At 39.7% G+C, this 22,750-nt stretch overlaps 3 protein-coding genes across 3 annotated transcripts; 1 reads left to right on the forward strand and 2 right to left on the reverse strand.

The window, feature by feature from the left end:
• Positions 1 to 2,075: 2,075 nt before the first annotated feature.
• Positions 2,076 to 6,459, reverse strand: cdc20 (cell division cycle 20 homolog). Its single transcript, XM_079173851.1, has 11 exons — positions 6,400 to 6,459; positions 5,796 to 6,007; positions 5,542 to 5,684; positions 5,362 to 5,458; positions 5,150 to 5,275; positions 4,182 to 4,378; positions 3,549 to 3,643; positions 3,220 to 3,448; positions 2,891 to 3,016; positions 2,665 to 2,782; positions 2,076 to 2,530 (listed from the first exon to the last, which is right to left on the reverse strand). The coding sequence occupies exons 2-11, from the start codon at positions 5,983 to 5,985 to the stop codon at positions 2,355 to 2,357; spliced, it is 1,497 nt and encodes a 498-aa protein (XP_079029977.1). The 5' UTR covers positions 5,986 to 6,007; positions 6,400 to 6,459; the 3' UTR covers positions 2,076 to 2,354.
• Positions 6,460 to 8,549: 2,090 nt separating this feature from the next.
• Positions 8,550 to 12,695, reverse strand: LOC306705741 (uncharacterized protein). The gene is made up of 6 exons (XM_079172573.1): positions 12,442 to 12,695; positions 11,561 to 11,743; positions 11,187 to 11,444; positions 9,895 to 9,993; positions 9,532 to 9,549; positions 8,550 to 9,221 (listed from the first exon to the last, which is right to left on the reverse strand). The coding sequence occupies exons 1-6, from the start codon at positions 12,506 to 12,508 to the stop codon at positions 9,124 to 9,126; spliced, it is 723 nt and encodes a 240-aa protein (XP_079028699.1). The 5' UTR covers positions 12,509 to 12,695; the 3' UTR covers positions 8,550 to 9,123.
• A 3,314-nt stretch (positions 12,696 to 16,009) lies between these two features.
• ppp1r7 (protein phosphatase 1, regulatory (inhibitor) subunit 7) lies at positions 16,010 to 22,125 on the forward strand. Its single transcript, XM_079172534.1, has 10 exons — positions 16,010 to 16,078; positions 16,971 to 17,066; positions 17,320 to 17,375; positions 17,740 to 17,805; positions 17,979 to 18,109; positions 18,239 to 18,401; positions 18,557 to 18,673; positions 18,779 to 18,883; positions 19,021 to 19,107; positions 19,981 to 22,125. Exons 1-10 carry the CDS (start codon positions 16,039 to 16,041, stop codon positions 20,155 to 20,157), a joined length of 1,038 nt encoding a protein of 345 aa, XP_079028660.1. The 5' UTR covers positions 16,010 to 16,038; the 3' UTR covers positions 20,158 to 22,125.
• Positions 22,126 to 22,750: the final 625 nt, after the last annotated feature.

Below are 22,750 nucleotides of genomic sequence, written 5' to 3' on the forward strand. Positions count from 1 at the left end.
GAAAGGAAGCAGTCAATACGTGCTTGAGGTGTAGACTTTCAGCTTTAATTCAATGGATAAAACTAAAATATTACATCAACCATTATGGAATTATGACCATTTTTAGACAGCCCCCCACATTTTCAGAGGCTCAAAAGTAATTGGATAATTGTCTGACAAACGGTTTCATGGCCAGGTGTGGCCTGTTCTGTCACTATGTCATGAAAAATGATGCAAATAGGCTTCAAAATGTTAAATTAGCATTTGCTGGTCCATGGAACTCTCAGCATGCGGACCAAAAAGGTGTCAATGCAAGTGAACGAGGCCATTATTAGGTAAAAAACGTCACAAACCTATCAGTCAGATAGCAGAAACATTAGGATTGACCAAATCAACAATTTTGTACATTCTTAAAAAGAAGGAATTCACTGGCAAGCACACCAACACCAAAAGGCCCAGAAGACCACGGGAGCCATCTAAAGTGGATGATCGCAGAATTCTTTCCTTGGTGAAGAAAAACCTCTTCATAACATCCACTGAAGTCAAGAACACTGGAGGAGGTAGGCATGTCATTGTTAAAGTATACAATCAAGAGACGCCTTCATGAATCTAAATAGACGGTTTACAAAAAAGTGCAAACCACTGGTAACACTGAAGAACAGGAAGGCCCGTTTAGACTTGAACAGAAAATATCTGAAAAAGACTGACCAGTTTCAGAAAAAGATTCTTTGGACAGATGAAACCAAGATGAACTTGTACCAGAATGATGGGGAGAGAAAAGTGTGGAGAAAGAAAGGAACGGCTCATGATCTGAAACAAACCACAACATCTGTCTAACATGGTGGAGGCAGTGCTATGACATGGGCCGGTATGGCTGCTAATGGAACTGGGTCACTGGTGTTCATCGATGATGTCACAGCTGATAGAAGCAGCAGGATGAGTTCTGAGGTGTTTAGGACTAAACTACCTGTTCAGATTCAGCCTGATACTACAAAACTGATTGGATGGCTCCTCACAGTGCAGATGTTTATGACCCAAAAGATAATACATTTTATTTATAGCGCTTTTCAGAATACTCAGACACTTTACATTAAAATCATCATATAAAAAAAGCTATACACTAAAAAATGATGTGAACACAACATAAGAGCTTCTCACGGCAAAGAAATGGAATATTCTTCAATTGGCGAAGAAAGTCACCTGAATGGTTTAAAAAATGTAAACTTTTAGTGGGTGAGGCACTTTTAAACAGCAACAACCTTAGTGGGAAGAAAAGAATGAGCAGCAGGTGGAAACTTAGAAATATTGATCAGAATAGTAAATATGCCTTAATGCCATGTAAGCACTAAAATCCCACAACTAGAGAAAGATGCAAGTGGAACTGGCAGAATCTAGACTGACACATGTTTTGGGTATTTGACAGTTTAGTTGATTTTCTAAAAACGTTATTTGACTCTGATTAAGAAACAACTCAGGTTTAGTCTGCCCTGGACCAGGTTAGCTTCCCAGCATAAGTTACCACAATAACAGAGCTTGAACGATGTTGAATTTGCTTTATGAAACCAAATGAAAATGAGCCAGAGTAACTAAAACAGCCTGGCTCATTTATTAAACCGGTCCAAACACTGACAATACAAGTGTGACTCAAACACTACCGGCAAACTCCTCCCTGACGGCACTAGACTTGTGATAAATTAACTTTTTGATTATGTTCAGAATTGAGGAGCACCTAATCAGAATACATCTGCAGGTTCAAGTAAAATCTCAGACAGCGAGTTACATTTTAGGTGATATCTAAAGAAAACACTGCCACCAGATTCAGACAAAACCAGTTTTAAATTGCAGAAACAGCAATAAGGGTTTAAGTCACACATGACGTTGACCCAGACAGCCAATAAGGTTAACCTAAAACCAATAACAGCCCTATTAGATTGGAGGATAAAAACGATTTCTTTATTCTTTTGTTAGTTTGGCAGGTGGTAGAGATTTATGTAAAATGGCCATCACGTACTCTGAATTAATGTTCTTAAAGATGCCCTACAGTTTGCAACAAGGTAGTATATAACACATGCCAATTAACTGACAGAAGCACATCAGGTAATCAAACTATTTATTTATAACCCAGTCCACTGTATACAATGCATTCGGATAACATAAAAGCTAAGTGAAGGCCATAAATACATTGCTTAAAAAACCCAACACTTAACACTTGTACTTTACTACATTAGCAGACCTGTATAAAACAATTTAGACCAAAAAAAAAAGCTATTGGTTCAGTAAAACACTGAGTTGATATCTTTATTGTAGATTAAATAAAACATTCGCACATAAGCAGAGACCAAAAAAAAAACCTTCAAAAATTAAGACAAGGGAAATTATCTGATTGACTGATGAATGACCCCGCTCTTTGATTTGACCAGCCTCTCTTTGGCCTTCTTAACAGGATCCATCTCGAAGCTCTTCCACAGACGGATAGTCTCGTCCCCGGCAACGGTCGCGACAGTAGAGCAGTCGGGGCTCAGAAGCAAACTGAGAACTCGGTCCTCGTGGCCTAGAAGAACACATTGAAAAGGGTTAGACCAGCAGAACGCATCAAGTGCAGCAGCTTCCAGTTCACTGGATGCTTCTTTTAAAAGTTAAGCGTGAACAAGTACAGAGCCGATCCAGTCCAGAAAAACAACTTACCATTGAGCTCTGCAACCCTGCTGAGAGCGGGGTACTTCCAGATAACTACATTGTTGTGGGCATATCCATGGGCAGAGACCAACTCCTTGTAGTTGGGTGCAAACACCAGGGACGAGATCTGAAAAGAAAGTGTGTGCTTTGAGAAAAGACCCATGGTGCTAATTCTCAAAAATGTCAGTACTTTGAATAACCCTTTGAAACCAAGGGTCCATCAGTGTGGAGGTACCTGGGACTGAGTGTCAAGTGAACTGACGCAGGAGCCACTGTTTACATTCCAGATGCGGATGTGACGGTCACTGGTGCCACCTCCAGACGCGAGGATGTTTGGCTGCCAAGGACACCAGGCCAAAGCCTAGAGTGGTAAGCACATCCAAAAAGGTAAGTTTCAAGCTTTACACAGTCTATGGTAGAAAAATTAATGACAAACCGTATTAAAGGCTTTATCCTGACAGTTTAAAAACGTGTTAAACAATCAGGAAAAAATCTTTGTCTTGCATGGTTTGGCAAATTGCTCAAACAAAGTCCGTCTGCTGGCGCAAGTATGAAGCCACTCGCCTTAACAGCTCCTTGATGTTCACTCCAGGAGCGGACTGACTGGTTGGCGGTGCCCTCCTGCACACGGGGCCATACATGCACCATGTTGTCATTGCCTCCACTGGCTAGGTATCGCCCATCAGGGGACCACTTCAGCCCACACACCTCCTGTGAATGACCAGTGAGCGTGACGATGTGGTGGTCTGCCACCCTCACATCGTGATGGTGAATGTGTCCTGATCTCGAACCGCTAAGGAGGGGGAGAAACATATTTGAGTCTAAAAAAACACTCACACCAATGGGAATGCAGGTTTTGGTCTGTTCTATCAGAAAAGAAGAAATTACTGTACCTGGAGAGAACATGGTCATTCCAGCTCAGGCTAACAACTCTAGACGTATGGCTGGCCATGCTGCGTAGACGCTTCTGGTTGTAAACATCCCACAACTAAGAATACAAAAAAAAAAAAAAAAAAAAAAAAAAAAAACTTGATAGGAAGCAGTTCTTTGATTGCCATGTGTCCTTGGGTACGTCCCAAGTCTCTTATTGCAGCCCCGTTTCCCTCACTTGCGTCTTAGTCCCTTCCACCAGGGATGCATGGAGAGACGCAAGGAAATATGTTTGAAGCGAAATGAGACGTGCTTTCCTCTGAAGCGACGTCCGTTTCTGATGACTGCGGCCGCTGATCACAGCTGGATTAGCCGTCAGTCGGCTTTAACAGCTGGAGAGACTTTTGACAGAGTTTGTGTCTGTTCACATGATCATTGTACTTAATAGCAACTAATAAAAACAGTTATCCCTGCCAGTAAAGAGGTGTTTTTCTCTCTGTAGCCTGTTACCTCTTTAACAAACTGCATTAGTATTTATACTGTGTTCCATTTCTGAATGATCAGCCTCACGTGACTGAATGGAAATGATGATGAAATGACAAGAGACTTGAGATGTACCCCTTGTAAACTAAGGTGGTATGTCAGCAAACACTGACCTGAATTTTGCAGTCGCTGGTGCCGATAGCTAGGTAGGTTCCCTCTTTGGTCCAGGACAGTGAGGAGATGTAGTCCTCCTCGTGCTCCAACTTCATGAGAAGAGTGACATCTCCTTGGGCGGCATCCAACAGGTAAACACTGTTATGAAGCGCAACAGCGAGAACATTTCGACTGCTCCAGTCAAGCAGATTTAAATCTGGGGGGGGGAAAGATGGGGGGCCAAATGAATGCTTGCCATCTGTACAGGAGTGTCCTTTTTGCATAAAGATCAAATATTCATGTACAAAATCTTTATATTAGTATAAAGACTAATGTAGTGATCAATGTCCACCCTCAGTGGATCGCGGTGAATCTAAAATGTGAAAAGGTTATGCATACACTACCGTTCAAAAGACAATTTCGTGTCAATTTTCAGTTTCTTCGCAATTTCTCGCATGGAATAGCTTCATTTCTAAGAACAAGAATAGACTGGCGAGTTTCACATGAAAGTTCTCTTTTTCTGGCCATGTTGAGAGTATAATCGAACCCACAAATGTGATGCTCCAGATACTCAACTAGCTCAAAAGGAAGGCCAGTTTTATAGCTTCTCTCACCAGCATAACTGTTTAAGGGTTTTCTAATCATCAATTAGTCTTCTAAGGCGATTAGCAAACACAATGTACCATTAGAACACTGGAGCGATAGTTGCTGGAAATGGGCCTCTATACACCTATGTAGATATTTCATTAAAAACCAGACGTTTCCATCTAGAATAGTCATTAACCACATTAACAATGTATAGAGTGTATTTTTCATTAATTTAATGTTATCTTCATTGAAAGAAACAGTGCTTTTCTTTGAGAAATAAGGACATTTCTAAGTGACCCCAAACTTTTGAACGGTAGTGTACATTGCCGTCGTCGTCACAGAATTAAATACAAACATGCATGAACGTTTTTAGGAAAACCTCCCCAACAGTCAAACTTACAGAAATCATTTCGAAGCTCAGGAGCATCCAAGATTCTGTCAGGAGTCGAAGAGATGTATCTCGTCTTTTTGACAGAGGCAGGAGTGGCGCCCTGACTGTAGAGCACTTTCAAGTTGTTTTGATAACCTGTAAATAAAAAAAGATAAAGCTTTACTTTCTGTATTCCTGCATTATTCTTGTCAAGTAACACGTTGATACACAAACATCCTTACCTTCTGGAGCATTCAGTGGTTTCCCTCCAAGGTGCAGGATCTTTGCGTCTTCAATGTTGTATCCATTTAGGGACATGGACCAGGCTTTCTGGGTTTCCTTTAAAAACATAAAACCTAGATCAATAAAAGCATTCATCAAGTAAAGGATGAGAAAGAAATAGATTAAATATGATAACTTACCGACGTTCCTGCGGTATTGTTTGCGTCCACAGGCTCGTTCTCCTTAGTGAGCAGGAAACTTGCCACATCCATTTGTTTGCTGTTTCTGGTGGGAATGAAGCGGTCGCCCCCCATCTTAGAGGGTGTTACTTTTTTGTTTTTGCCTACGATTCAAAAAAAGAAACACTCAGGTGGGTTAACATTCGCAGAGGTGGAACTAACGATACAGAGCTTTGTTAAGTCTTACTTTGCATGACTATAGCTGCACACATTACCTGGTGTTTTGCTCGGCGTTTTTGATGAGCTGACGGACACATTGGCAGATTTGCCAGGCGACAGACCGTTCAGGGCCGATGCGTTTGATGAGCTGGCCTTCCTCTGCCACCTCGCCATGGGAGCGTTTGTGATGGGCATGTCCAGCTTCAAGATACTGTGGATGTCGTTCTCAAACCCAAACTGCGCCATTTTATCCAGGTTTTCACACTACCTGTAGTACATCAGGGCAAATAAATAAAAAACAAAGCGCTCATCTGATAAGTTAATCGGCTAGTTTTAGGTCAGTTTGCTGTATAGGCGAGGCATGCAATGCTAAGATCTCAGAAGTAACGTTAACCTTAGCACTAACGTTACTTCAGCGGCTGGTAGGAGACAGAAATCGCCTTTTTATTTGAAGAAATATTAAAATAAGCAGCCGTTTAACATCCGCTAAACATCTTTGCATTTCAGGTATAACGACTGCGGTTAAACGTGTCTCGCTAGCTAAACAAAAGTAAACGAACACAGGTTAGCATTAACTTCAATGACATTAAGCGCTTTAAAAGTTCATTTAACGTCCACAGTGGAACGTTTACAACCTCAGAATAAACACACCAATCTCACCTTTTCGAGAAAACGTGGAATACTCTGGAGCAACACTGGCCTTTCTCTGGCGTCTCTTTCTCAATTTTGAATTTCGTGACGATGACGCCACACGGTTTAAATCCCAGAAAGCGCTGCTGCTATTGGTTCGTTCAAGGAGCTGCCGTTATCGCCGGGCATTGCTATAGTAACATTTACCAATGCGTGTCTGTGATTGGTGGAGGAAACGTCCTGACCGGAAACGGCCTCCTCCCCACAAAAATATCGCGCCATCTGTCGGCAGGAACATGATATTGCGTTTGTGTGATATGAAAACAACAAAAACAGAGAAACTCTATTTAAATGTAGATTTTCTGAAGAACGACTGAGTGACGGTTGCTTCACTTTAAATGTCAGATAACAAATGTCTTTTATTTAATTATTTGAAGGTTGAGAACTGTATTTGAAGGAAAATTACGCCAATGTTTGAATCACAAAGGGTGCTGGACACCTACAATTTATCCTGGATTATTCTTATATTTCGCAGTATGATTAAAAGAAGCATCCAAAAGATCCAGTTAACCTTTCAAATGGAGTTGAATGCCAAACGTAGTCTTATTAATATGACCTAATCACGTATTAATATTCTATTCTATTATAGTAGAAGACTAATTTATACCGGAATATCTTTAAATGCATATCTGCAATATAACATAGTTGGGGGTGCATACTGTAGCCTATAGTAAGCATTGTAATAAATCTTTCAAAAGAGCCATAATGAACATCCCTTATTAGTGTAAACAAAACACATCAATCTTCTGTTTCATATTCTATTAATAGAAGTACTGTAACCTACATGTATATTCATCATATTCAACCATCAAAATAAAAATCTATTTTTATATTTCAAGCATTAGGGATAATTCAATATAGTTAAAACTATGTTTTTGCCTTAGTAATGCTAAAATCAGAGATGTTATCAATGCAAATCAAGCATTTGTTTCTCTGCTCTTTGGTTTGAAGCCAAGTGTATGCCTATTAATGAGATTAAATTATTGATCTATTAGTTGTTAATTCTACTTCATGCATAATGGATGGTGTGCTTGAATGGCAAAATATCATCAAAACTCCAAAATATATAACGACAGTTATGTTTTATTAGTTGAATCAATACACTCAGAGAATACTTTACTAATACATAGAGAATAATACAGACTCTATGAAGATACATACAATGACATATTGACTATGTGAATAAACAACCACTTTTCAGCAACAAGGAAGCACAAATTGCTGAAAATAACATAAATTAGATTGACAGCATTTATTCTCTGTGAGCTCACTAAACTTCTGTCAACATGTTGAATCTGGTTTGGTAAATAAAGCGAAAACAAAATGAATCGTTCTTAATGAGCACTACATTGTTCCCAGACTAACTTTGACATCAAAAGAAACATTCTGCCTCTGATTTAACCTTTAAAAAATTAAACCATGTCTGGTCCTTATGTATTGGTGTCTGGAAGGACTACATGTGCTAGGAAAGTAAGAGGATAATCAGAGGCAGCCTACATACAGCTCTTTTTGACTGTGTTAAAAAAAAAGGTTGCTTGTATCTAGAGTTGTTTTTTCTGGAGACTTCGAACTATAATTATTGAAATGAATACCAAATGTTAAACACTCATTAAACCATTACACAAACGTGTTAGTCATTTTTGAAACTCTGATCATTGATGAGGTGTAAAGTAAATATACTCTTTTCCCATTTCTTATAAGTCACAAGGGCCACTTGTGCATATCCATATCTGGTCCAATGTTTATGTTGTCATCACATTATGAAATAACTTACGCTTATACAACAGTTTGTGTTAATAGCTTCTGGATATTTGAATAGTGTATCGTGCAGGCATATTTTGTGTTTTTTACGACAGTTGATGCAAAAAAAAGAAAGTTGGAGAATGGTCAAACGGCCACTACACCATCTCCTAAGTCTTCTATGAGGCAGAAAATAGTGTTGCACCGTTTGTATAAAGGGCTTAATTTTAAATATTACTTTTAATGAGATGTGTGAGAGGTGATGCCCAAACCATGCCTTCATTTTTTTACAAATAATGGGAAATAGTTCATTCTGGATTAAATCAGCATTAAGGTAACCTGACAGAGAGTCTAGAGAGACAAAATGCATTAACCTACCATCAAAGTATCTTTAATCATACATTTTATTAAAATTTCACATGAGCAAATAATAGGTTAAAACATCGAGACAGTATCACAAACAAATATGATTGGTTTATCAGTGGCACAACAAAACACTTGAGTTCAGCAGGGCTTCATCTACAGACTGTAAAACTATTTATGACATTCTCTGTCTTAACGTGCATTAGATACTGTACACTGCCTGAAATTGAACATTTTATCACATACGTTGTTTCATTGAAAAGCTTTGTCCAGAAAATATTATCCGTCTGCCCTTAAAGTTATTAGTTGTGCAAAAAGAAGCTTATACATTGCTGCAAGCAGTGAGCATGTTTACATGTCTTGGTGTGTATTAAATAATGAAATTAAAAGTATATGCAATACGTGATACAGGCATTAAAGTGCATTAAATAATGCAGTCTGGAATCCAGACCACACGCATCACAAACGGTGGCTGTTGGTGCTGTAGCAAAAGCTTGGTTGCATTGATGGAGCAACACTGCCCATAGTGTTAAATCAGTAAGTGGACATTCAACAGGAGAAATGGAGTAGAACGCTCAAACGTGACCCTGTTCAACAGCTCTGAACTAAGGTGCTGTAACTGCCGCCTTTTATGTCTGCAGCCGTTTCAGTCATGTCTTTAGGGTAGTGTATAATCGAGCCGATAACACCTGCAGGGAAATCAAACAGCACAGATTAGGAAAACAATTAAGAATAAAAAGATGCAGTAACATATTGAGCTGTGCGTGCTCACTCGACTTTTAATCCCTGTGTCACATGCTGACCTGACAATTGCAGTCATAATAAAAGTGAGTCATACTGAACCGGTATCACAGACGGAATCAAAATGGATACAAGAAAAATGAAACGAACATGCCCATCCACAGGGTTTGTGGTTTTGAGTTCATTTAATATGTTGTATGTTAACTGAGAAGTCTACAGTGACTAAAGAGAAAACATAGGGATTGTTGTTTTTCTTACCTCCTGGGTGCCTCAAACCTAGGGAGAGAGTGTGAGAAAGACAAAGCACATGACTATGCTTTATATGTCCCTGTGAGCATGAGACTCCATACCAAAAATCATGTGACAGGAGAAGTTTCAAAATGTAGCAGAGTATATGAGTGTATTTATGGAGGGAATAAGGTTTTAAATTAAAAAGCAGATGTAAAGATGAAATAGCTCGGGCTGTTTGCCGACAATATGCAGCACTCAAGACTGCATTCTGCTACATTTCGCTGCATCATGAAGGCTGCTTTGGAGTGTGTAGCTCTTCTTAAAAGGCTGTGAAACTTGTTTTATTATTATTATCCAAATGGAAAGTGAAACTCAGGTATATGCACTCACCCTGCTTTTTGGTGAGGAGGAAGCTGATTGTGATAAGTCCTGCAAATGCCACGAGCATCAAGATTGGCATCAGAAACTGAGGCAAAGAAATCCCTGGAACTAGAAAAACAAATGCAATTGTAACCCGACTGCATGCCAACAAACTGGCCTCTGGAAATGGAAGGGGACTTCCGCAATCACAGGTACATTCACTTTCACTTAACCCTCTCATCTTGTAGCATATAAATGGGCCTCGTGCAGGAAGAAATATAGAAACAAATTTCTTCTTATTTTTGTTTGTATCCACGATCTGTTCATATTTTGTTAGTACCCGTATATTTCTGGGATTCACCAATGTTTTCGTATTTTTGCTCTATTGTGGTCGAGAACACTGATTGAAATATAAGAAAAAAACAGTCCAACACAAGGAAACATACGGTTTGAAGTAGAGGAACATAAAAAGATAAAATGCATGAATATCATATAATCAAATTTAGGTTATTTTATGTTTAAGAGTAAATATAATTATTATTAAATTTGTGGGCTAAACAAATTCTATTGGTCCAATGATCCCAACTAAGACCAACCCAAAAGCCTTGGATGATATTCTGGTGTTCAGCTGCTGAATAGCTGACATACTGCTCTTAGATGCTTTGGCCATCCAGGCCTTGATTTTCCTGTAAGGTCAGTCCTGACGCTCTGGAAAATCATGTTTACTTTGTTAACAGGACCTCAATTTCACTACTGCTGAAGTTCTTCTTCCTCTTACAGCCATTATTGGTGGCCTCTCTCCATTTCTTTAACATGTGCCAGAGTATTTGCACGACATCTGCCCTGTTACAGTGTTTAAGGGGCATCACCTACGCTAATAATGAACAATCGGCCACCAAGTTAGGATCAAGTGGGATTCAATATTCAGCACACCTGAATATTAGCAGGTTTGGATGGCTAAGAACGTTTGGTGCAAATGGAGTCGACTTCTCTGTCTCTAAACAGCAAGTTAAGAGAAAATGTAAGATACATTTAAGAGAATGTAGCTCGATGAGGCCCATTGGGTCATATGACTTAGTCGTTTGGCATCAGCTGCCTCCACCACCAGCGGCATTCAGGCTTTTTTTTTCCTTCGCAAAAATCAGTTTGTTTCTATTAATGCTACTACTTTTGGGCCCACAGCCCAACACTGCAGTATCAACAATGTGGTTATTTCAAAAAGGACGTATATTGGGGGTAACATGCAGTCATTAGGTTTGAGACATTTTAACATCTGATGATGGTTACAAAATGCGCTCTCAAAAGCAAGTATGGATCCAAACCTGACTGCTCCTCTGAAAGCTTCAGCTCTCTCATCAGCTTGATGCACCGCTCCTGAAGGTGGGTCCTCTCCGTCTTTGTGCGCTGCTCTTCCTGTTCCCACACCGCTTTGAAAGCCAGCGCTTCTGGTACGTGGGCCGTCCACGTGTCGGTGTGGTCCAGAGTCAGATAGACCTTCCCATCGTAGAACACACGGTCGGCCCAGTGCAGCTGAGTCCCCTCCAGTACGCATTCACGAGAACGAAGGACAGTGTGGTTTCCTAGGGAGGAAGATAAAGGCTGTTAACATACACAACACTGGAACTGAGGTGAGGTTTTGATTATGTCCATTTCTGCAGTCGTTATATTCACTACTAGTTCATGATGATTGTCTTACTCATGACTGAAGTCTGGTTGAAAGCGATAAGGGTTGGAAGGAGTGCATCAGCCGACATCATTTGGATGATGCTGTCAACTTCCTGGCTTTCGCCAGTAAGAGAGAGCCCATTGAGAAGGACCTGCTCCACAACCTGCTGAGCACCCACCACTCCCCGCTGCTGGATCTGCACTATGATGGTATCTAATGAGGGGCAACCAACATGCATACATTTAACAGCAAAAAACAAAAACAAAAGTAGAAGAAGGTGGACTCCAAATGTTACAGTAGGCTTTAAGTCCCCCGTGGGAACGTTTTCATGTAATGAAAGTGGAAGTAGTGCACACTGTGTCGCAGCTTCATTGTGTACACCTTTTACTTTTATCATTTAAGTTTTTGTTAACACTGTCAGACTGGGGTTGATTTAACTCTGCGTTATTTTTGTATATATTATAGGGATATAGAGGTGGATGATATGTTAGAGCATCATTTTAATTTAGTCCAATACAACACCATAACTCACTACTGCCTCATAAATAACCACAGAGCGAAACTAACACAAAGACCGAGCCCTACATTTCACGAAGACAGGATTTATTGCAAGGCTATTGTGTTGACAGTGCAGTTGTAAACCAAGTCAGCTGTGCAATAAACTTCTACCCTGCGAAAAGTAGAGGAGGAAAAGCGCAACTCGCTTGTATGAACAGCCAATCTACTGTACGTTAGGCTGCCACGGGCAACGTTACGTGCTTGTGTGAAGGCTAACTGACCTAACGTTACATTACATTAACCGGTTTTGAGTTAACGATCCGTGTTTCAGGTTTGTGGGCAATTATGATGTATTAATGTGATCTATTAGCGACACAGGAAAGCAATACAATGCAAAGAGACAAGCCTCTTACCTACTGGAACAGGAACACTCAGTGATAAGTCGCATAACATTAGCACCAAAATGCCAAGTAAATGCATTTCTAGCGCTACTTGGTGACGATTTAAACCCCAGCTCGTTCAACCGTCAAAGGACAAAAGTCTCCAGAGTTATAAATAGACGGGATCGTTTTTAAGCCATTTACGTGTAGCCAGCGCGCTAATGACACATCCTAACCGAGAGACAAAACTTTTCACAGACGGTCACTGACAACAGCAGCAGCACGTCTCCTCTACTCTCCTCTCCTCTCGACTCTGGTTTCCCTTTCATTAAATGCCCATCCGTCTCGCTCCTGATTGGTCAACCGCTAATGTAGCTGGCACGTAGATGGGAAGATTCTCTGCCCTCAGATACAGTTTATAAAGTTTGTTCTCCGGGACAGTGAGTACCTACAACAAACAAACAAGCACCTGAAGCCAGATATGACCATCCGAGGTGGCAAACGTAACCGATTTCCTAACAGGTGTTAATCAAGGCAACAAGGAGCCATTCATCATGGCAACAGATAAGGAAGAGCCCCCACAAGTTCATGGGTATGCTGTGTTGTCACCATAATTAAAGGTGGCACAAAAGGATAGATCATCATAATATTGTTCTGCATGTGCCTCACAGGTCTACATGTCTTAAAGTATATCTGAAGAACTGGTCATATTTGAGGTCACTAATGTCTTTATTGTCCTTTATGGTATCCATTTTTAAACGAAGGCCTATGAATACAATAGTCATTTTATATATTTAGGAATGTATACCATACAGACCAAAAAAACATTCAGTTCTTGTTGTAAGTTAGTAAGTAAATCTAACTGTCTGCCTTGTCAATGATTCTGTGCAGCTTCCTAAAAATATTTAGCCGATGTTCTAGTTCAAATGCGAGCCTATATGCTGTCAATTATTGCTCATTTACAACTTTTAAACTGGACGTTATCCTGGATGATACAGTCTGTTGTTTTTATTTGTCTGATAATAAGGCACATTCTGTTCATCTCAATCTCCCAGTTTAATTTTAGGTCAAGTATGAATTCTGCGTTCCCGTTGTATATCATATCTTATGCGTCACATGAAAAGTTCAGGAAGAAATGATGCAGGAGCATAGTAATGACTAGATATGTTGTGTCAGTATCGGCATCGCCAGTATCTGTCTGTCTTCTACGTGTGTGGGCACATGTTATAATGTTATGTTATGTTATGTCATGTTGTCACCAGACCTTTAAAATTGCCTCAATCTTTTGCAGGCGGATCTTAAAAATGGAAGGTATGCAGGTCAGATGGGAAGTGAAAGTATAAACAGTCTGCTGTGAGAGTGCAGGAGACTTCACAGAGAGAGGGGACTGTAGTAGTCAGGCTGTTTCATGCTTCATGTAATCCAATATGGCGTGCTTTGCAGTAAAACAATAACTTACACCAACTTTGGTCGACCATACTTTAACAAGCTTGTGATCCTGCTTACTTTACATAGTGTTTCCCATGTCTCTTGAATGTGCTTATTTTTTTTTTGTGTTGTTCTTCCCACCATAGTCAGTTCTGACTCTGCATATATCTGCATCAAGAACTAAACAGGGATCCATTTAGAGTGTTTGTGTTGGAAACAGTCAAATGTTATGCACTAATTAAATACTAAACACGGAGGCGAGCTACTGACTTTGGGTTTAACCTAGAAAACATCCAGTTGATAAGAAGGATTTTTAAGTTTTCTATTTTGTTTTCTTGTTGTTATTCTTGTTCTTGGTCTCGGTATTAATCAAGAAGTATACTCACAACCTTTAAAGAAGTAGTACCACAGTGTAAAAATATATGATAGCAAGTAAAACTATACCTTTTTGGACCTCACACCTCCCTTTTAGTTGTTTTTAACTTGAAAAAAGTATATACTATCACCAGACATGTCTGTGTCCAGTGAAATGAGGGGCTGAAGTGGGCGTAACCTTTTGTTGGGAGTGAAGCAAAGCTGCACAGGACACAGTGCCACCAATTGGTAAGTTTACTATGGCTTTTTAACATGTTTAAATTCAAATATATTATATAAAATGTATGAATGAATGTAAAGAAGTATATTTGATTGTCTAAAGACTTATTTTGTTTATATTTATATACTAAAATTGTGTTGTTTTTTTGCCTCAGGGCAACATTGTGAAGTTACACCATTTATGTTCAGGCAATATCCTGCTGTAGGGTGGAGATGATAATTATAACCATAGTTATTGCTTTTAGTTTATATACTGACAATTACAGAAATGGACACAGGGACATATTATGGGAGCAATCAGGCAGTTAGGGTTATAGTCATAAGATAAGATAAGATAAGATAAGATAAGATAATCCTTTAATAGTCCCGCAGTGGGGAAATTTAGTCATAGTCAGCAGAGTAATGTGTGTGTGTGAGCGTGTGTGTGTGTGTGTATGTGTAGAGCTGTGTTTGTTTGCATGTGTGTCAGTGGATGAACAGGAAAATAAGGAAGTGTAGAGGTTCCACGCCTATCCTGGTAGAGAACACCCCACAATGCATTTTACAATGCTTACCCAGAACGTCAGGGTCTTTTCCAGATGTGACACGCACACACCACACACATACACACACACACGCACGTGTTACTCTGCTGACTGACCCCTAACCTCCTAATTGTGTCTCAAACAACCCTAACTGCCTGATCATGTCCGTTACGCTCATAACATGCTCCTGTGTCCATTTCTGTGATTATCAGTATATAGTAAAGTTAAAACAATGACTATGGTCACAATTATTACACACACAGACACACGCACACACATACACCACATTTGGATGTTGGTTTAAATGTTAATGTCAAAATAATACTTTTTCAAAATGCATGCTTGTTTTCCTTATTCTTCTTGTCAGATGTACTACACACCTTGGAGTTTCATTGCCCTTGTGGCACATTGTTGCCCTGAGGCAACAAACCAAAATTTGGTTGGGGGGTGCAGGGGGGGGCGGGGGGGGGGGCACATTTTATGACTAATATATTATTAGGGACCCCCAAGCTCCCCAAAAATGGGGTGACATGTTTTTTTATCCCCCAAAATAAAAAGTCATGCCATAGAGGGATGATATACAAAAGTCTTATCAGTAAAATAACGGAAAGTATAATTCCTCATCATGCAGAATAGACCATTGCACAGTAACATCGCTGTATATAATATATTATTGGACATTAACAAGTTTACAGCATTATAGCCCTAGGTTGAGCTTCAACAGTTTAATTCATAACAATGGATCATATTCTAGTTATTGATCACATTTTGTTGAATGTAAATGATAATCTTCAATGCAACTATAATTAAAGCTGTCAGATAAATCTAATGTAGTCAAAAGTGCATTTCTCTCTGAAATTAGGTGCCTCTGATTTCTATTTAAGTACAGAACTTGAAGAGAGGTAGGCCTATTTATTTATTTTACACCACTGCTGATTTAATGGTATTGTTTTCGTGAATTCACGGTACAATATGTACTCAATGTTAACAGTAAATGTGCGGCACCAGCGTCATCTAGTGTCTGACCGCAGCACGCGCCTCCACCGGATTGGCTGAGCAGTTGTCAGGACTGTTTACAAGAAACATGGCTTCCAGGTCTGTTGGAGAGCTTCAGGAGATGGAAGGTCAGTAAATATGTAAAGATTAAGCCGTGCCATGATTGTATTAGCTTAGTCAACCGGCATTAATTTGGACAAATGTATCTGTTTGTATACGAGCACATCCGGCGTGTTTTCCCCTTGTTACTAGCCACACCTTCATCACAGGCTTGCTAGCTAACAGGCAAACAACAACCCCCGTTAGCTGACGTTACACAGTTAATTAACTTACAACTGTCCTGCTCGTCATCTCATTTCAGTTTCCATAGCTGCGTTGTCGAATATAATGGTCTCTCACTCTATTTTATGTTTGACGTAGCTTGTCTGCTTGTACAACATGTATCCACGTTTAGCTCGTAAACCTGCATGTTGTGGTCCACTCGGCTAACTAGCTAGCATGGTTAGCATTGTTTACCCTGTGTGTTAATGGGATTGAGCTAACCGTAACAGCAAGCTTGCGAGCTAAACTGCGGTCCCATCCACAGCAATCAAAGCTCCCCAATTAATGGGGTAATCCCAGTTTGGCACACGTGTTTCTGCAGAAGCCTGGTTTAGTTGACAGCCATGGGTTGTGACAGTCAGACAGAGGCTGGATGCTCCACATGACCCCCCACCCCCCCCCCCCACACACACACACACACACACACACACACACACACACACACACACACACACACACACACACACACACACACACACACACACACACACACACACACACACACACACACACACACACACACACACACACACACACACACACACACACACACCCTAACTCCTCAGTGGGCGATGAGGAGCTGGGCCCAATCTGTGCATCACATTACATGTGCATCAGCTAAATGTGTCCCCGATACAACAGCACTGCGTCTGTGTGTATGGTGAACGTGACTCGCTTCTCTTTGTCTGCTGACTGTAGTGGACCGAAGGGGTGAGTCCGAGGAGTCTGGTGATGATGAGACCAGGAGGAAGAGCATCAATGGCAACGTGGACCCCAACCAGCCCGCTGCCACAAGTAAAGCATCACATCTTCTCAGCACAGTCATAAAAACAATCGGGACACAAGTCAGGCAGCTGTAGTGTTACGTTAACGTGAATGATCAGAGAGTGTGACACAGTGCTGTCGGTCTGTCTAGATGACTACATTACATAGCTATGATTCTTCTCTGCTGCTTTAAAAAAGCCTTTTGTGTCTATATCATGTTTAGGAATACTCTGACTTCATGCAAATATATAAGTTCACTGATTTATCCTTGCTCTTATTAAAGGTAAAGAAGAGTCTCCTGTTGACATGGACACCATAACTTTGGACCCAGAGGAAGAGGTTAGAGGACTGTAAACACTAGCTACTCTCCCAAAGTACATCTTATAATGCTTTTAAGTAAAAATGTCCTCCATCTTCAATGACTCCATTTTGTTGGGGGACTTCATTTGTCTTTTTGGAAGGTAACATTTTGTGGTAGATTTTATTTGTAGATCTTTAGAATGGAAGCAAAGTTCTTTATTGCAATAATGTGTTTTAAAATGTTTGGATCTTTTCTGACAAATGTTTCACCACTACAACTATATCTCTGGTGTATGTCAATCCATATGTGGGCTGGGCACTCAAATGTAAATGACACAATTACCCCGAACTACTATTACTTTAGAGACATTTTGTCGTCCTAAGCTGTCTGTTTTCTTTCTAGGATGTTGATCTTGTTCATTGTCGTATTGGAAAGATTGAAGGATTGGAGGTGCTACTGAAAGCTAAAGTAAGTAACCTCAGTATGAAGTGCCACTGTCAGTGAGTGATGATGTAATGGTAGCAGCATGGTGTTACCCCTCTATTTCTAGAGAAACCAGACATAAAATAAAGTAGTAAAATACAGCTATTGATTGTATCTGCACTTAATTGTTTTTTTTCCCATCTGTCTCTTTTGTACAGACGCTCTCCTTAAGACAGAATCTCATCAAAAAGATAGAGAACCTCGACAGTCTGAGCTCGCTGCAGGAACTAGATCTCTATGACAATCAGATTCGCAAACTGGAGAACCTGCACAACCTCACAGAGCTAGAGTAAGTCTGAAGGAAACGGAAGACTTTGTCTCTATTGTTTCTGCAGATTACAGAGATTCCATCTATTCCATTATGACTTAGAACAAAGAATTGACTTCTTATGAGCATACCTGTTTGACTGATCCACAGGCAGCTTGACATGTCCTTCAATATGCTGAGGAAGGTGGAGGGCTTGGAGCAAATGACTCGGCTGAAGAAACTTTTTCTACTTCACAACAAAATTAGCAGCATTGCCAACCTGGAACACCTCACGGGCCTGGACATGCTGGAGCTGGGCTCCAATCGCATCCGGGTATGAGATAAAGAGACTCTTGGCCACTGAGAAATGAGAAATCAATGCTACACATCGTCTGTTTCAAATTATGCATCACAGGAAGTTGGTGAATTGTCTATGAAATCATTATGTTGTGTTTATTTGTGTCTCTCTTTGTTTTGTCGTGTTCACAGGTCATAGAGAACCTGGATACTCTGTCATCTTTGCAAAGTTTGTTTCTTGGCACCAACAAAATAGCTACGCTTCAGAATCTGGAGGGTTTACACAACCTGACTGTTTTAAGCATTCAGGTATTCACAAATTCTCTTCAACGCTTGTGTGAGTGGTTACAAGAATACAATTGGAATGTGTAAATGTAAACACTGGTGAGTCATTTTGTGTACTTCTATTTGCAGAGTAACCGGATCACTAAAATCGAGGGTCTACAGAATCTGGTCAGCCTGAGAGAGCTCTATCTGAGCCACAATGGCATTGAGGTCATCGAGGGCCTGGAAAACAATGTGAGTTAAAGAAATTCCACAGCTTATTTCTGAAAGGACTGAGTGCAAAGCTGCCCATCGTGTCGTTTGCCGACTGTGCAAACATGTACAACACAATGTGTTCCGTACATTCAAACGCTGTTTGTTTTCCCTCACAGAAAAAGCTTACAACCCTGGACATCGCAGCCAATCGAGTAAAGAAAATCGAAAACATCAGCCATCTGACAGACCTGCAGGAGTTCTGGGTACGGATAGTTTAAACTAGAATGTCATTTTGATGGTCTTTTATTATGCCACCTTATTATAGAAACCCTCAAGCCTTACCACTACACGTTTTCACAGCAGACATGCTGACTTGACATAGCAGGAAATATAATCAAATAAATAAAAACTAACTAAATAAAAACTAGTAAAATAACAATGTTGCATGTTGCATTAAGAGTCTTAGTGAGTCAGGCCAAAGAGCCAGCATGCAGTAGGAGAGTCCTGGAGCTCAACCGTCATTTACTTCATCATATATCTGTGCTTGTCCTGCTTTGTAAAATGCAACTGATTCATTCATGTTTAAGTGGTTCGTACAAAGTTTTAAATAACATACTTTAAAAATAGATAAATCAATTGATATATTTATTAAATTGCACTTTAAAAGAATGGAGTAGCACATGGTTAGTTGAAGAACTTGTCTATTTGACAGTACAGGGTTTCAAAGGGAAATACGGAAGCTGTGTTCACAAATTGATTTAATTATTAAAATCTTAAAATTATTTTCATTCATCGGCTTCCTATTTGACGGTCCTGTTTACCGACTCTAACGCTGTTTGTACAGCACTCTGGGCCGTCGTCTGGCAAAAGCAATCTTGCCTTTTTAAGCGTTTAAATACTGCTTACATGAGCATGCATCATCAGCAATTTCTGGCGACAGACATTGAAAGCTTTTACTATTTCCCATAATGCATCAGCAAGGCTTTGCCACAAGAGCCCAGGGGCAAACCCAGGTGTACTTTGAAACCAAATACCTCCGAACTGTATGTTCCAAGAGTGCTTAAAGTTTGTGTTTGAGCTCCCATAACTCAGTCTGTCCTCTTATTGACTATGCTGTCCTTGGATTCCCCCCCCAGATGAACGATAATCAGATAGATAACTGGTCAGATCTGGACGAGTTGAAGAATGCCAAGTCTCTGGAGACGGTCTACCTTGAAAGAAACCCTTTACAGAAGGATCCGCAGTACCGGCGAAAGATCATGCTGGCGCTGCCCAGTGTACGCCAGATCGACGCTACCTTCATCCGCTTCTAAACCGCAGTGTAAAAATCCATCTGCCAGCTCCGCAGTGTTCTCCCTCACCACCCTGCGTGCCCTACCTCCAAAACAAACTCCATTTTGAAACACACTGGCCTCACTAGTTCATATAGTCACTCCGTACACAAACACACACAATCCCACATTCGCGCTCACTCAACATACATGTGTGCATGTATGCACTCATTCACACCTTGATCTATGCTGTTGGGTGGAAGCTTATTTATTTCTTAAGCAGGGTATAAACTGTGAGAAGGATTTCAAAACGTACACCATGTCCATTTCCTCATTTCCTTTTCTTCTATTGGTTTGCATGTGAGATGAAGTGTGTGGAGACATATTTCCTCAATTGCCCATCAGGAAAATATGCTATGAGTCTTGTTTATTACATTGTTGAGGCTGCACTGCTATCATATGAGAGGAAAGAGTGGCATTCTTACTATTTAAGGGATTTTCTTTTGTGAGTTTATTCTTTTTGGTTGCACAAGGTACACGGTGAGTAAATAAACAATTAAACACACGTACACATTAAAAGGGAAGACCCTAAGAAAAGATAATTAACATGTTCTAATCTTTAGAAAGAAGGAATTGCCAAACTTTACTCCCACAGAAACATCTAAAATGATGATTCATTTTTAATAAACTCATTGCTGAAGAAGGGCAAATCTTGATCTCTATGTCTCGTCCACATATTTTACAGCCCATTCTCTGATTAATAAGAGTGACCTCTGCATTCAAACACAGCTCATGAGAATGTAAAGATCATTTAATGTGTCCATAAAGATGGTTCAGTTGTTTTTTACCTTGAATACATCACTGATTACAGCTTGTTTTCTGACTTTGGGGAAATTGTTCACATCTGTTCTGATATCAGTAAAATGTAGATTGTTTTTTAAGTGAATTTGCTTGGCAGGACTGGTCTCATATGTTGATAACTGGTGTAAGATAAATTACGTCTTGCTGTTAATTTTTTTTTTAATACATTTTGTGGTTTAAAGTTTTCAGATATTTAAAGACACTAAAGTACATATTCTATTCTTATTTGGCCTTAAGAGTAAATAGTCGTGTATATTTATTTAGCATTGGGATTCCTTGGATCAGGCACTGAGGTGAACACCTTGAACCAGAACGGAGTGACCTATCCTTATGGTCCCATGTATATATTGCTTGAGTGCACTTGATTTACTCCCAGGTTACAGTGAACAGGTGATGCATCTTTGATATGAGTAATAATTTCCCACCTCAGGACTAAAAGGTCACATTTGGACACATCCGATTACAATGCATTTCTGGGTTTACATGGAGAATGCCAAATTGAAGTGCTTTCTGTGCAACATAAGATACTGACCATTATCATCTAATTCCTTTCATCTGGGTCTAAAGTGCATCTTCAAACTGTTCATTTGGGCCGAGTTAATATTGTATCTCCCTTTGTAGGCAGGAACACAACAGCATAATATGCTGGTTTGTATTGTAGTTGTCTTTAGTTGACAATGTGCTCTCTTTCAAAGGATTTGAAGTTATGATCATAGATTAAATTGTTTATGGTTATTCAATTTGACCATAACCCAACTGTAGAAGATTCATGAGCCCGTTATACATTATTGATGTGAACGTAATGTTATTATATATTTAGCTTCAAATAGAATTACCATTGGCCAGTGGGATTGGAAGTGTCACTTAGTGTTTTGAATATAATTTGGACATCTCATGATTTAGAAAGTCAGTTCCATCATCACCTTCCCTTTGTAAAGTGAAATTCATTTTTTTTTCTTGTTAATGGCAGGCAGCACAGCAGCTTTATTTGAGAACCGTGATAAATAGCTTGACCTTGATTGGTTACTGAATGAGCAATTGTTCTAATTGCTAGTAGCTGATTGTTGTTAGAACTGAGTCTTCAGTTTCTGGAGTTGGTTCATGCTGTTTTCAAACTGAATGTATTATGCAAATAATAAAATTACACGACTTAAAGAGAAAGTATGTAGTTTTAATTTTCGAGGTATACTATTTGTCATGACTGATACAGTCCTATTTTAATACTGATGAGTCAACTTGTCTTGATTTCAGTATCCTTTAAGACTTTCCTACGCAGCCGTTTATGTTAACATTATTTACAAAGAAGGTATAACAACAGTGATTCAAAAACATACTAGAAAACCCAGTGCAATTAAGTGTGTTTATAAAAGGTCACTTTAAAGTTCAATTTCGTTACAATTATTTCCTTTGCGTCCTTAATTAAGGTGCCAGTTCATGTAGATTTATGAATGTGAAATATTACAATGATCAGCAACTGAATGATAGGAATTCACTACATCCCACTAATCACAAGAAACATCACATAAGATCAATCTGCAAATATCACAAATCCCTACTGAGAAAACACTGCATGTGGAAAAACAACAAATGAAAAAGTGTTTTCCTATTTTAACAAAAACTGAAGGGAACCAACAGGATCTGCATACACATCTATGAATTACCCTGATTTTGTATTTTAAATAATTAAGAAAGTAAAATGCAATTTATGTTTACCGGACTACATAACCCACAATGCAGAACAATCCGTTGGTGACGTGTGGGGCTCGCGCCGCGC

The sequence above is a fragment of the Pholis gunnellus genome (assembly GCF_910591455.1).
Source record: "Pholis gunnellus genome assembly, chromosome: 14".
NCBI classification, from domain to species: Eukaryota; Metazoa; Chordata; class Actinopteri; order Perciformes; family Pholidae; genus Pholis; species Pholis gunnellus.

What these genes read in the sequence shown, in the direction of transcription:
- ppp1r7 (XM_079172534.1), top strand. Translation starts at nt 16,039, where the DNA reads ATGGCTTCCAGGTCTGTTGGAGAGCTTCAGGAGATGGAAG. An exon ending in CAACCAGCCCGCTGCCACAA is followed by an intron (nt 17,067 to 17,319) that starts GTAAAGCATCAC and finishes CTCTTATTAAAG; the next exon opens with GTAAAGAAGAGTCTCCTGTT. An exon ending in TGACTGTTTTAAGCATTCAG is followed by an intron (nt 18,674 to 18,778) that starts GTATTCACAAAT and finishes TTCTATTTGCAG; the next exon opens with AGTAACCGGATCACTAAAAT.
- cdc20 (XM_079173851.1), bottom strand. Translation starts at nt 5,985, where the DNA reads ATGGCGCAGTTTGGGTTTGAGAACGACATCCACAGTATCTTGAAGCTG. An exon ending in AACGCCGAGCAAAACACCAG is followed by an intron (nt 5,685 to 5,795) that starts GTAATGTGTGCA and finishes TTTGAATCGTAG; the next exon opens with GCAAAAACAAAAAAGTAACA. An exon ending in CACTTGACACTCAGTCCCAG is followed by an intron (nt 2,783 to 2,890) that starts GTACCTCCACAC and finishes CTTTCTTTTCAG; the next exon opens with ATCTCGTCCCTGGTGTTTGC.
- LOC306705741 (XM_079172573.1), bottom strand. Translation starts at nt 12,508, where the DNA reads ATGCATTTACTTGGCATTTTGGTGCTAATGTTATGCGACTTATCACTG. An exon ending in CAACCAGACTTCAGTCATGA is followed by an intron (nt 11,445 to 11,560) that starts GTAAGACAATCA and finishes CTTCCTCCCTAG; the next exon opens with GAAACCACACTGTCCTTCGT. An exon ending in GCTTTCAGAGGAGCAGTCAG is followed by an intron (nt 9,994 to 11,186) that starts GTTTGGATCCAT and finishes TTGTTTTTCTAG; the next exon opens with TTCCAGGGATTTCTTTGCCT.